General features: G+C 48.8%; 1 protein-coding gene across 2 annotated transcripts; it reads right to left on the bottom strand.

Moving 5' to 3' along the window:
• Nucleotides 1-692: 692 nt before the first annotated feature.
• Nucleotides 693-13975, bottom strand: LOC135817263 (uncharacterized). Of its 2 annotated transcripts, none has more exons than XM_065330404.1 (13): nt 12360-13975; nt 10489-10548; nt 9978-10094; nt 9324-9434; nt 8408-8436; nt 7473-7962; nt 6259-6293; nt 5751-5828; nt 4740-5593; nt 4263-4419; nt 2599-2673; nt 2073-2156; nt 693-1714 (listed from the first exon to the last, which is right to left on the bottom strand). In XM_065330404.1, exons 1-13 carry the CDS (start codon nt 13144-13146, stop codon nt 1265-1267), a joined length of 3327 nt encoding a protein of 1108 aa, XP_065186476.1. In that variant the 5' UTR covers nt 13147-13975; the 3' UTR covers nt 693-1264. The 2 variants fall into 2 exon arrangements, with proteins under 2 accessions (XP_065186476.1, XP_065186477.1); XM_065330405.1 differs by having other exon boundaries at nt 6259-6290.
• Between the last annotated feature and the right edge of the window lie 901 nt (nt 13976-14876).

Genomic DNA, 14876 nt, shown 5'->3' with positions numbered 1-14876 from the left:
TTAATTATTATACAAAGTACAGATACCGGTATTAAAAATGTGTTCTTTCTAGACCAAGAGTGGTATAGAAACATTTACGATACTTTTCCAGACGTTTCGTTGTTCTGAACAACATCGTCACTATTAATCACACCGCTCTTGGTCTAGAAAGAGTACTTTTTTGATATTACAATGAGAGTGGCTAACCAATGATGGCTTGTCCACCAACTCAAAGTACAGATATGTACGAGTGAAATGATCACTCCCCGCGAAGTAACCACTAGAATCTGAGATTCTATGCTGATAACCACACACACTCAGCCCCATACATGTACGATGCACAATCTCCGGACAGCTATTAGATATAGAGGTTGTGCAATTACATCACCAGTTGAGATGCTTTGCCGACTTGCGGCAGAGCGCTACACCTGCACTAGCGACTCGCGCTGCATACTTAGCGCCCATTAGAAAATACGCCGCTCTATTATATAGCTGTTTAGACCTTGTTAGGTCTCCTCAGAGTCTAGCCACCGGTGAATCATGAGCCGGAAATCACAGCGATGAAGTTTGTTGCGAGAGAGAGAGAGAGGGGGGGGGGGGGTATTGGGTTCTAGAAAGCCCATGGGCTGAGAGAGATAATAATGGCATAACCTCCGGTATAACCACTGAGTTACATGTATGACCCCCCCCCCCCCACACACACTACAGACAAGTAAGTGAGTAGCTGTGCATATGATCCACTCCAAGGGGAGTGTCATGTTGTTAAACATGTATTTCACAACTCCCTGGTACTGGTAGTGATACAGTGTACATGCTAGTAATCGTGGCACTACTAAAAGCAGAAGAAATATGTTAAAAATAAAAAGTGCTCAAAACAGCCGTTCAGTATCATAAGGTTTAAACAATAAAAAGAGAACTTCTCAAGGCCAAAGGTTCCGATGCAAATCAGCATCATACTCACGCATGTAAACGTTGAAACACAAGACGAGCAGCTGGACAACAAGCATAGGAGTGCACGCCCTCTAGCAGGTGAACATAAAGTGATCATCAGTCTGTGCACTCGGTACTTGTTTCAACGCCTTGATTTTGGAATAACAGCAACTCTCAGCCTCCACACGCTCACACTCACAATTGGTACAAAAATGATATTGCTATTGGGATTTCTAACTGCTCGGGGATCAGAGTAACAGATTGAATGCAATCATCAAATCTTCACCGCAACTTGTATCTTAGCAGAGGTTGATGACACTGATCGAGCAGACGGTGTGGTGATAGGCTCTGTGCTTCAGTTCATGGACAGAGCTCCACCCCTGGCACTCATGCTTGGCATGGGTGCAGCCGTGGTGATGTTCGGCGCTAGTTTCATTGAAACTGCCATGCTATGCTGCTTACAATAGATCTGCTTTCGCACAATGACAAACTTATCCATGTGTAGCTTGCGCTGGCAGGTGACGCAGCGTACGCACGCCATGTGATACACCAGACCCTCGGTGCTGAAGCGCTCGGAGTGGTACACCGACTTCTGGCACACGATGCACTTCTCCTGCTCGGTGATGACGATGCTTCGTCGCTGCTGTCGTTTGGCTTCCTCCTCCTCGTTGTCCTCGTGCTGCTGGGTCCGCTTGTGCATGCCTGGCAGGGCACTGGTGCTGTGTGCTTTGGACTTGGGTTGCAGGGTGAAGTGAGCAGGCTGACTTGTTGATGCAGGCCCCTTCTGATGGCCTAATGTCATAGCCTGGAGATCAGTACATTGCAAGGACAAACGCAACAGTAGCCATACCCTTACCCTCAGTCACTCAAAGTATGTGTGTGAGCGTGTACTTGTGGGTATGAGGGGGGGGGGGGGAAGAAGGGGGAGGGCTGCCAGTGTGTATCATTATGTGCTCTACTGTATTCCTCAATTCGAATTGCGCAAGTGCAAGTGGGCTACACGTGCAATTATAATGCACATTGAAGCGAATTTGACAAAAATAGCATGCACCAATTACAACAACAAAAAAGCTGCTACAGTACACCGCCAAGCGTGTCGGAAGTAGCAACTCGGTCACTAAAGCGCAAACCTCTAGCATCATGATTGATTTTGCAGGTCTTACCTTTGCCTTTGTATCTGCCGGTGCCTGCACGCTAGTTTCGCCAGTGGACACTGTATCGTGCACAGAAGCGCGCTTGGACTTATCCTGAGCAGTCACATACATGCAAACACGTACACAAACGTATATACACACACCACATACGCATACACACACGCCCACACGCGCATGCACATAAACACCATTGCCTACACATGTAGAAGACACTGCACGTCGGTTCAGGGAGCCGGAGTCACCATGCCAGTGCATGATAAGCACGTGCACAACTGAGACCTCGGTGTGTTTGAATCCATGACAGTACTGTACCGATGTATATAAACGTTTGCCACGTGTGGCCAACAGGTGCTTGGTCCTTCCACATAAAACAGTAGAGAAGTATTGGGATGCAAACTCCCATCTCTTCAGCCAAGCACCAGTACGTGTAGGCGTTTGAGTAAGGTTTCAACTTGCAACTTCACAAACGGACAGAGTCGTATCCTGACATGCGAAGTACAATGCTAGAACATACGGCCCACGGCGAGGACCATACCTTAGCCATTGCTACCCAAGATGGTGCCTCGATCGCTGGTGTCGTTGACTTCTCTTCCCGAGCAACCACTGCCTCCTAAGTGCACAGAGCCGCAGCATTCATGCACAGAGCCGCAGCATTCAAGAAACTACTGTGAACATACAAAGGTACTGGAAAAGCAAATGTATGTAAAAAAAAGAAAAGTGAATACAGTGAAACCTGTCTAAGGTGACCCCGCAAGGGACGAGAAAAAGTGGTCGCCGTGGCCAGGTGGTCTTCTTATCCAGGTTCAGTGGGCCACGTGACCATATCCACATGTGATACATCATTTTGATCAGTGTATCACAGTGCACACACCTATGCTACTCTAGCACGACTCATGTGCCTGGGGTCCTCAGACCTGTCAAGTGTCGTGCATGCACCATGCACATCTACACTTCCTGCACTGATGTGTAGATCTACCCTGCATGGTGCATCATGCAATGCATACATTTACATGTACTAGCACTGTGCAACGCGGTCGCGGGTAGGTGGTCGTCGGTCGCGTTGAGCGAGTGGTCACCTTATCCGAGCTGTTTTGAATGTGAATGCGTCCATGACAAGGAAAAGTGGTCGCCATGGTCGAGTGGTCGCCTTATCGAAGTGGTCGCCAGGCATTACAGGTTTTACTGTACAATATTTTGTGTTACCATCTATCGAGGAAAGCAAGCACTGCACAAGGAAATATGATCCCCTGAGCTCATCACTAGCCGACTTTCTACCGCTTATCACTAGCCGCCTTTCAAAATGTGCTAGATGTGGCTAGGGTAGGTGTCTGGCTGAAGTACTAGCCAGTGTTTCCTGTCCAACATGCAGACAGTCATTGGTTGTGTTGCAAGGCCGTCACAGCCGGGCCCCGGGGCGGCTGGGGCGGCTGAGGCCGCCCCAGGCCCACTTTTCGGCCGATTTTTAATTTTTATTAATTTTTATTTTTTTGGAGCATCCTGCAACAACAATGCGCGATGATCGCAGCTCCGCGCAAACATTGCAAATTCTTTTCCCCGATCGTGGTTTGTTGCAGAAACAAAAAAAGTCTTTCATTGTAGTTACACTGAAATGGCACCAAACGCCTGGAAATGCTTGCATTTTTTTAAAAATGTTCACGGGGGAGGCTTTGTCCCCGATCGTAGCGTCTTCTTGGTTTGTTGCAGAATCAAAACGTCTTTCATTGTACTTGAGTAGTTAACAGTTACACTGAAATGGCACCAAATGCCCGGAAATGCTTGCAGTTGGCTTCAATTTTTGAAATTTTTCCCGGGGGAAGGCCCCCGGACCCGCATGCCATGGCCGCCCCACCTCCAAAGTCAGTGCGACGGGCCTGTGTTGTGTAACTGTTACTAGAACCCATGTATAATGATAAGACATCCGGGAAAGGACTGAAAATGTTGAAGAACATCAGGATGTATGTGGGATAGTACGCAACACAAGGCACTGACAAGAAGAGGGTAAGAGCTAATTGTCACTGGGTGATGAAAGATCTGGGGCATATTCATGAAGGGCAAAGTCAATTTATCCATTAATTTATTTCACCTCCCCATAGCCAGGTAGTATTTAAGGCCGTGCAGTGCAGTGTGTTGGGAGGGGACAATAGCCAACCATTCCGGTAAAGAAAGTAGTATGAAATGAAGAAAAGAACTGGCAATTACCTTTCTGGCTGCAGCTGAGGCGACCATTTTTGCTGAATTCATTCGCTTTAGGCCGGGCTTAGCCACTGCTGGTGGTGTGTTGGAAGCTGGGAGACCAGCCAACTTGTCACCCAGTTCCCTCTCTTTCTCCTCTCGCTGCCGTTGCAACTCCAACTTCCTAAGAGGTAGCAATTTGGATGGTACGAGAAAGCAATGAAAGAGAGATGAACTTGGCTCAGTCTGAGCACAATTCTGTAAGAGATAGCAATGAAAGAGAGATGAACTTGGCTGGGTCTGCGCACAATTCCCTGTATAAGTAGTACCGTGCCAATAACCCTACAGCAGAGCTGCTTGGCATCTAAAATTCAGCAACGGTTTTGGGGGGGACTTTTGGCTGCACGAAAAAGTCGATAATTGCACTATGACTCAAGAGTGGCATGCAGTGCACATCATGATGTACAACCTCGCGTTCAAGTGGAACCATGATTGATGGCTTACCATGGTGGAGTGCTCATAGTGTCCACGGATGTCTTCTTGCCTCCTCTGTAGGCGGCAGCAGCGGCCGCAGCAGATGGACTCTGAGCGTTTCCAGTCACTAACATGCTCTTGGTACGACGCACACCAGGCTTTCCAGCTTGTGCCACGCTCCTAGGAAAGACTGACGAGGGTCCCGTCGTCCTTCCAGGAGATAACTTCACTGCTTCAGGTGCACCATGCTTGTCCGGTATGAGAGTGTCTCGTTTGGCTGTAAGTGGTGCCGACTGCTGTGCGCTCAATTCTGCACCACCGACCACGGTTGTGTGTGCCAAGTTATCCCGCTCGGCATTGTCTCCATGCACAGGGGAATGCGCATTTCCTGAGAGTTTCACATCGGCGGCAACAAGTGCCTGCTCAAGATTGTCCGTGTCCAGGTCATCCTGGTGGATGGAGGCATAACCTGAATCAACGTGCGGATTGGCTTTCCGCTTCGGATCCACCAGCCTGGCCGCTATGTCTCCGGGCAGAATGGAAGGTCTCGGCCGAGGGGCGGCCAGCACACGGCCAGACTTCTGCTTCACTATCACCGCAGATCCCTTGTGCGACTCGCTGCGCCGCACCTTCACTCGCCGCCGAGTTGTCGGCGTCGTCGGCGCACTCTTGCTGTCCACCACGCCGTCCTCAGACCCGGGCGTGGAGAAGCCCGAGCGCGGTGTGCATCCGCTGGATGCGTCGTGGCCGTCGCTCTCGCCCTCGCCCTCGGATATGTACTCGTCCACTTGCTTCTCGTCCAGGCGATCACGGTGGCATCGCTCTACGGCCTCGGTCAGCAGCAGGGAATGCCGGTTGTTGATGAGATCTAAGATTTCTTGATCCTGCACAAACCACACGACAGGTCAGAAATCGTATGGCATATGTTCCTCATGTCCACTTTCAGTGCTGGGCGTCTACTGTACAATGGTGTCCATTGGAAACACAGACCCTTGCCTTGGGACACATCGTGTTCTATTGCCCGGTGGTGATCACACTTACCTCATCGGTCTCCAATGATATTGGCAGTACACTGCTTTCATCCACCATCCCAGTACTGATCCGCTGAGCGCGCAATTTCTACGCAAATAACGCAGCAGAGTATGGGAGTCAGCTTACTGCGTGCATGATGTACAAGAAGAACATGGAGTCATTCTACAGACAATCTTTAGTAATGAAACCCAGTGTCATCCAGTGTCGTTCAGGCCAGCAGGGAGTTACAGCGCAATTCGTAATAACTCTGAGGGCGTCAGGGTTCATAAATCTAGAACGGATTTCCACGATGGAAAGGGACTGCCCATATTTGGATGGAATTTGCACATAACGAAGTACATGTATGACCTCTGACGTCTCTAGGATAACTACTTGGTATAGTCATGTTGTGTTGACATGCATCGGCACCACAGCAGCTTGTACACTGTATACAGCAATGCCATTAATTAGCCAGTCTTACGCATATCTCTGATAAACTCGGCAGCCCTGAGCTAACACATTACGTCCATATACTTACTCTGGACTTCTGCCGGATAAGCACGCCAAGTCCTGCTGGATCCACAGGAGGAACCATACAATCCATGGGCGTGAACAGACAGATGGACGAACGGACGGAAGGGCGGGTGGACAGGTGGACAGAGGAGAGACAGGCACACACACACAGTGCGTATTAGAATAGAAAATGAAGTCACGGCTGTGAAGCAATTATTCAAACAAAAAAGACAAAGCATCTGTACAATGTAACCCATCATGACCGACCGCTCCAGAGACCTTCACAATGTGGTACACGTGTACAGATGGTCTCCTTATCCAGGGTCATTATCCAGGGTCATTCCACTGGAAATAACACCCTGGTCTCCTTATCCAGGGTCATTCCACTGGAAATAACACCCTGGTCTCCTTATCCAGGGTCATTCCACTGGAAATAACACCCTGGTCTCCTTATCCAGGGTCATTCCACTGGAAATAACACCCTGGTCTCCTTATCCAGGGTCATTCCACTGGAAATAACACCCTGGTCTCCTTATCCAGGGTCATTCCACTGGAAATAACACCCTGGTCTCCTTATCCAGGGTCATTCGACTGGAAATAACACTCCTTATCCAGGGTCATTCGACTGGAAATAACACCCTGGTCTCCTTATCCAGGGTCATTCCACTGGAAATAACACCCTGGTCTCCTTATCCAGGGTCATTCCACTGGAAATAACACCCTGGTCTCCTTATCCAGGGTCATTCGACTGGAAATAACACTCCTTATCCAGGGTCATTCGACTGGAAATAACACCCTGGTCTCCTTATCCAGGGTCATTCCACTGGAAATAACACCCTGGTCTCCTTATCCAGGGTCATTCGACTGGAAATAACACTCCTTATCCAGGGTCATTCCACTGGAAATAACACCCTGGTCTCCTTATCCAGGGTCATTCGACTGGAAATAACACCCCTTTGAGCTAGTCAAGTTGTAGTCGTCCTATGGGTCAAGTAGTCACCTTATCAGAATGGCCAGTCGCCTTAAAACACGTTTTTACTGTATATCATTAAATGTTTTGAAAACCCGTGTACACCATCATACTCCTCCCAATCTGAGGAATTCTGCCCTTCGCTTCGACTATTCATTCCTCGGCTCGCGAGGCTAACACAGCAACAGAAACAGTTTGCATTGCAGATCTCAGATGATTTTTATCATTGGCCATTTGCCACCGACTATTGGTGTTGATATCCCACTCACCTCCTGAGCCATTGTCTTGGTTCTTTTTGAAACGGGCTGGTGATCCGGACGTTTTGGCGGATACTGACGTTGGTGTATCGACGCTGCTAGTATTAGCATCCTGAGGACTTGCTTCTTGCACAGTCTGGCCACCCGGGAGAGATTCAGTGGCTGCAGCGACAGTGCGTGGTGATCCGAAACTCTTCACGCTGTCCGGCGTGGCTGATTTGCTTGTGCTGTCGCTTAGCTCCACGTCGGAGGTGAGGTCGAGGCTGACTCGTCGCGATCTCCTCGGCTCTACAGCGGTCGCAGGTGCAGCCCTGACGGGGATAGGTGCAGGGGTATTATCAGTGCTGCTGACCATGTCCGTGTGCCCTGCCTGTCGTGTAGCTGGAGTGCTCTTCACGGCAGCGCTCTCCAGGGTGGTGCTGGGAACGGCAGCCCCGCCGTCCAGGCGATCTTGCATGGATTGTACCCTATTCCACACATCATCTGCAATGTCCTCAGAACTCTGGACAGGCAACAGCACAACAATGGCACACACGATCTGCTCACAATCTGCTCACAAACTGCTCGAAAGGCCGTCGCACCAATGGGAATGTTAGGCCGCGGTATTGTCAAAAATGCAGAGGTAATGGGGAAAAGATACGGCTTGAACTTCATGGCCACAATGCCATGCATCCTTCATGTTGCCCTTCAAAGAGTGAGGAGGTCATGCGCTAAGACATGACATCTGAAGAGTGACATTGAAGGTCAGAGGAAAAGGTCTCGTGAGCAATTCTCAGCAAGTCATTCCATTTCATGTACTCCATTTTCCATGTTTCCACTTTCTTCTACTGTCTCTCCTCCCGAAACCCAATCTTGCAGTGTCGGTATGAACATCAGGATGACACTGTACATGGAAACTAGTGCTAAAAGTACACTTTAATTAAAACGTGTCTGCTATGATTGCTTACCGCTGCGGGCTGGCTGGATGACTTGCTTGCTGAAAGGCCAGCGTTTGAACCATCCCATAGCCAAGACGTATATGCATACACACAGTCACAGTAACAGGCACAGACAGTCACAGACCAGCAGAAATACACAATGTAACCATAGAAACGCACGTGTCCGCTAGTGAAGTGGATTTAGCGTGTACATGTACATCGGCGAGAAAGGTATCATTAGAGTTATTGGCCGGGTGTGGACACACAGCCGGGGGTTGCACACAGACACACGCACACACACGCACACACACACACACGCACACACACACACACACACACACACACACACACACACATACACACACACACACACACAGCCAGAATACTTGGGTATTCAACATGGGGTCAGTGTCAGAACATAGGGATGGGTGCAGTCCACCGCGGGCGAGGTCTTTACAATATCACCATAGCTCAGCCTACTGTGTCTAATTCTAGGTGTGTTATCAGTGCAGAGCTACGGTGTTATCTAAAACGACATGACGTGATAAGGGCAAGGACAACTATCTTGCACATCACATTCCGGGTAGCTTTAATTTGCTGACAATCTGATTTCCATCGTGTGTAATAATGATAGGGGACACACACCCCTACACACAAACGAACACGCACACACATGCATACATACACCGACACCGACACACACACACACACACACACACACACACACACCGACACACACACACATGCACACACACACCCACCCACCCACACACGCACACAACTACATACACACACACACACACGCGCAAATAGACACACACACACGCGCAAATAGACACACACACACACACATACACAGACACACATACACACACACACACACACACATACACACACACACACACACATACACACACACACACAGTGAAAGTCAGCATGTACCTACCCAGTGTAATCATTCGGTTCACATGCGCTTGCGTGGAGCTACGGACGTCAATGTCTGCCACGGCCACAATCATATCTCCGACGAGAATGCCAGCTTGCTCAGCCGGACAATCTGCACACAACAAGGCATTGTGAATAGTCTGCTTTGGAAATGGCCCATGAGGATATTATTATGTAATTGCCCAAATGTTGGTTACTAGTAATCAAAGACCTTTGGCAACTTTAACCGTGCATCCAGTCATTCACACGGGGTTTCTCACATCATGATCCATACATGACCATGCATGGTTTCTCACATCATGATCCAGTCATTCATGCATGGTTTCTCACATCGTGATCCATACATGACCATGCATGGTTTCTTACATCATGATCCAGTCATTCATGCATGGTTTCTCACATCGTGATCCAATCATTCATGCATGGTTTCTCACATCGTGATCCATACATGAACACCAAGTGACTAAGATCACTAAGGTATCACACGCATGCACGCATGCACGCATGCACGCACGCACGCACACACACACACACACACACACACACACACACACTCGCTCTCTTTCTCTCAGACTTATAACGCCAATGCATATAAGAGATGATGTCATACATGAAAGTCGGTTCCATGCGCTAAGCCAGAGCAAAATGGACGTACCGTGCTCAACTTTGATTACAATGACGGGATTGGAGCCAGCCAGCGTCATCCCTAAGCCAGTCTGACCTTTGGCGACCACCACATCACGTGCGTTGACGGTTGGATCTTCGTTTCGGTCTGTGTTACATACATGTACATGTAGTGGAGGTGTGAAGATTAAAACAAGATGAACTAGTGGAATGCTATTTATACATCCTAAACCTAGATGCATGGCATCAGCGATGGCAGTAGATTTGGCACTCTGCCAGGCTTTGGAGTGGATAGGAATTTAGGAAGTACGATTAGTTTCCGAGTGTTTTCTTTTCCGTTGCTTGGCCAAAAAAATGACAGCCATCCCAACTGGGCATCAAGTGATAGTTATTCCGTACATGCTCAAGTGCTGCTCAAGTGCTGCTCAAGTGCTGCTCAAGTGCTGCTCAAGTGCTGCTCAAGTGCTGTATGATGTACAGAGTAGGTAATCATGATCTCTGCAGTGCATTATCAACTGTGCGACATGTCATGCAAGGCTTGCCTTTGAGTTTTGTTATCCGCTTGACGGTCAGGCGAATGGGGAGGTCTCCAAGATCTTCATCTGAACCAGAGAAACAAACAAGGAAATGCACATACCGTATTATCTCTATTATAAGCACAGTCTCCAATAATAGCACGTCTCCAATAATAGCACGTCTCCAATAATAGAACACCTTGGGGCGGCATTCAAAAAATAAAGTGCTCAGTCTCCATTATAAGCACACTGTGTAAATTCATTATCTGTACCGGCGAAAAAACCCTGAAATGTGTGTGTCTGACATGAATTTGGCATGGCAACATGCCTCTGAAATGAGGTTGAAATAATAATGGAACAGTCTCCAATAAAGGAACGTCTCCATTAATAGCACGGGGCGGAGGTACATTGAAAAAATAAAGGACCGTGCTTATATTAGAGATAATACGGTACACACACAAACACACACATACGCATACATACACTTACAGACACACACACACATACACACATACACACACGCATGTCACGCCATGCAGGCGAAGGTGTCCATGTACACCTAGTGTTCATTACACTCGTTGTGCATACTGCAGTGTATTACATGTATTCGGCTTTTCCACTGCAAAATCATGAAAAATGGACAAAGGACAGGATTGGAAACATTGCATTCGTCTGCTTGGAGAGCCATATGGCATAGTGCCTTTGTGTCTCTCAAAGGAAAGCTGCAGGCTAAGCTACTAGTTGTTGACCATGAATGAGGCTTTGTGCTCGTGAAGGCTGCTGTATAGCCTCGTAACTGGCACCGGAACAGGTTCGGTACTCGTACAGGTCTCTCTTGCATGGTGTAACTAATTACAGTGCGTATCGGTTATAGTGTGGTCGTATACAAGAATATACTGCCTACAAGAATGAACACTCATTTTTTCATAATCATAACACCTATTTTATGTGTATATTTATTCTTACAAGCAGTATTATTGCATAGTAGAATATATCGGCCCTAAGAATGGATTTTGTGTAGCAAAATATGCCAGATTAGTGCAAAATGTATCGCCTGTAGTAATAACATCTGTGCTCTGTGCATGCTCAATACAATAATATTCAACACAAAAAGAGAGTTATGTCCAACTGAGCATTGGAGAATCACTTTTTCTGTCCAGTTGGACTCTTTCTTCCGACTTCTCTCCTATCTGCTGCTCCGCAGTCGCCTAGCACGACCGCGAGTCTGATCCGTGTGTATCATGATTGTGTGGACCTACATGATTGTACGTGTCCACATGCCAAACATGTATTATGTCACACGTGATTTATCGTGTGTAAGAAATATCGGCAATAAGAATCAAATGTCGTTTTTCAAACACCCACGCTATAACCGATACCTACTGTACTTGATGCGATGGCATGTCAAGGAAAATGTGCATGGAAATGATGGAATTGTCGGCAGCTTTTCACTGTCTTCAATGGCAAAAGCTTTAGCTAAGTTAGCATACCAATTACCACTACGATAGATCTGTTATAGTAATGCACATGGACACGTGGACTGTGCTCATCCCAACGCCAGTCCCCACCCCCTCCCTCATGGTGTGTGCCTTTGTACATGATTGTTGATGAGGGTAGTGCTCCACACCTCGCCTGCATAGCTCTTGCAGGGTAACGTCTACAAGTCCACTGACTGCTGTACTAACGTTATTGTCTCGTTTGTGTTTAGTTTCCTCCCTTTCTTAATAATAGGCATGTGCGCTCTAATGAAAGATTACAAGACTTGACTAGCCTGACCAAAATGGTAAAAGTGGCATGGGTTGTAGAAAGGCGTTACTTGTATGCTGTGTTCGTCCGCGAAACAACAAGTACATGTAACACGATCGCTAACTTACTTAGTAACTAGCTTTGTTACTTACTCAATATCTTGTTCGAAGCGCTCTTGCCCTGGGTCTGCTGTGCCGCAGTCTTGCTGAACTTCAGGGTCGTCTTCTGCTTGGTCGGCGAGTGAGGGGCGCTATCTGCCTCTCCATTGGCACTGCCCCGCCTGTCTTCCGTCGGCGTGTTGCATGTTGCCTCGGCCGAGCTACTAACCTGCTCGCTTGATGAATAGAATTGCTGAGCACGGTCGATCGACGGACTGTGTCGAAAGAACCTGCCGTCGGGAATATTGAACTGACCAGCTGCACCAGCGTTGGTGGCGGACGGTGACGCAGGAGCAGTAGCCGTGCCACCGTTGCTTTCGGTCCTGACCCGCTGCAAGTCACTCGGGGACATCGGCACGGGCGCAGAGGCGCTGTGGCCATGGACGTGATGCCTGTTTCGGCCTGAGTGCAGGCTGTCCGGTCCCGGCTTGTACTTGACCACGTTCCCATGATTGAATGCATGGTCCGCCAGCTCACCCGGAGCTCGCGCCTCGTCCAGGTCCTCCCCGCGCGAGAAGAAGCGCTTCATCTTTCGAATGGGCGCCCAGCCCTTCTTCTTTTTCTTGGCTTCGACGTCGGCCAGGCCACTCGAGGCCGACGTTGCTCTCATGCGTCGCTCGCGGCGTGTCGGCATCGAGGGTACACTGGCGGGACGACCACCAGCAGCCCCGGCACCAGCAACAACACTGGAATCACCGCTGGTACTACCAATGTTCTCCACACTAGTCATGGAGGAGGTGGGCATGACGATCGTCTTGCTCAGGAAGTGTTGATTACTCATCTTGCCGGCTTCAAGTCTCTGTGCTCCGGTACGTGTGCTCAGCTAAACTAGAAACGGTGCACCCTGACACCACGACGAGGAGAAAGGGATCCTCGACGAGTTTGGGTCTTGAATCGATTCAACTGAAAAACAACATTCTCTGTCCGGCGTGCTAGCTTCAGTTACATGAGTGCACCACCTCGCCCAAACGCTATCTCAGTATTGGAGTGAAATCATTCTGGAGGTCACAAAGAATGCGCACTACTGGCACTGCTCAGTCTCAGACTGTCAACACCTTCTCGTCACGAGCATGCATGCATCAACGTCGAGAGCATAGGAATTACTACCCCGGGAGACAGCAGCCCAGCAGAGACAGTGTGAAAGGAGGAGCGAGGCGCTAGTGCTTTATGGCATTGCACTGGTAGGCGTCAAAAGCATGAACCTATTACTGAAGCTGCGTGTCAAGACTACTGAGATAGGACGGTGGGTCCTGCCTGACTCTGATCCTGCGCCCACTCTGCATGAGCCACCCAAACACGGTTCTCACCGCAGGCGAAAGGCGAGGTCTGCATGCAGTGGACGCGACTGTCACTGCGGATTCAGGCTATGATTAGTGGTATGGAGACTTGGTAGCAGACTCAGAACAGATGCAAAGACTTGACCAGGTCTAGGGACGAGGTGACAAACCGAATGTCAGAGTGGTAACTCTGCACTTCACACCGGCAAACTCAGTCCATGTACAACAAGCACTCCATTGCATACTGTCGGTGCCTTGTGACTTGTCCACGATCACACAGACATTCAGCAAATCAGAAGGTATGTCGTGTGAGGTTCCAACACTGCATATCAGACAGGACCACACACGTACACCACCATCAGCGACTGTCGAGCATCAGGCAATCAGAACGCATGCTACATTCGGCTTAGCCTGCCTGATTGCGGTCACAAGGGACGTGTCCCACAGAGCAGATTGAGAGTTGACTTCAGCCAAGTATCACTGCCGTACCCGCGGTGCTCCGAAGGAAGCTACAATGTCGAAACTCAGCTCATATTCCCTAGTCGTGCCTTCAATTTTGCCCTATGCATTGAGTCAATACGACAGCACATTGTGCAGCTTGGATTCAGTCCACCCTGTGCAAAGACAATGTCATGCAGATATTTTCGATCACTAGCAAAGCGAACACATACCACGTACCGGTAACCGTGCCACAGCTGTATGTCATGAACCAGTACAAGTGTATTTCCAAAATGGATATGATGTTGGATGCTTCACTTCTACTTGCTTTGTGCCGAGCTAGTGGCGCTGTTATCATGGTTATGTTATGCACTTTGTCTCTGTGTAGCAGCAGCCTCACTGAACCCTGCGGTCTAGGTTGGCCGTATGAAACGGTCTGCCGGCGCTATGGCCTATGCGCTATACAAGTACAATTACAAGGACTTAGGTGCGTGGCAGATCCGATCTGTTCCACACACGCACCATGCCAATGGTGTGGTGGTTGTGTTCTGGCCTGACGACCAACACGTCGCGGTTAATGGTATTACTTTCTCATGTAGCAGTGTCGTATCGCCACCAGGCCACCTCGTCGCGGTTAATGGTATTACTTTCTCATGTAGCAGTGTCGTATCGCCACCAGGCCACCTGTTGTTGCAGCTGATAACCAGGGAGTCGTACGTCTCCATCCTGATAACTACATGTGGTCAGAAAATGGCGGCCAACAAACGCCTGACATCACATGCACTGCAATGATTAT

This window comes from Sycon ciliatum, chromosome 5 (assembly GCF_964019385.1).
Source record: "Sycon ciliatum chromosome 5, ocSycCili1.1, whole genome shotgun sequence".
NCBI lineage: Eukaryota > Metazoa > Porifera > Calcarea > Leucosolenida > Sycettidae > Sycon > Sycon ciliatum.
The sequence above is the reverse complement of the archived record's forward strand: the minus strand, read 5'-3'. Positions and strand labels throughout refer to the sequence as shown.

Coding starts and splice junctions, on each gene's coding strand:
- LOC135817263 (XM_065330404.1), bottom strand. CDS start 13,146: ATGAGTAATCAACACTTCCTGAGCAAGACGATCGTCATGCCCACCTCC. Junction 9,435..9,977: donor TGTAATCAAAGTTGAGCACG/GTACGTCCATTT, acceptor TGTTGTGTGCAG/ATTGTCCGGCTGAGCAAGCT. Junction 8,437..9,323: donor GAACCGAATGATTACACTGG/GTAGGTACATGC, acceptor CTGGCCTTTCAG/CAAGCAAGTCATCCAGCCAG.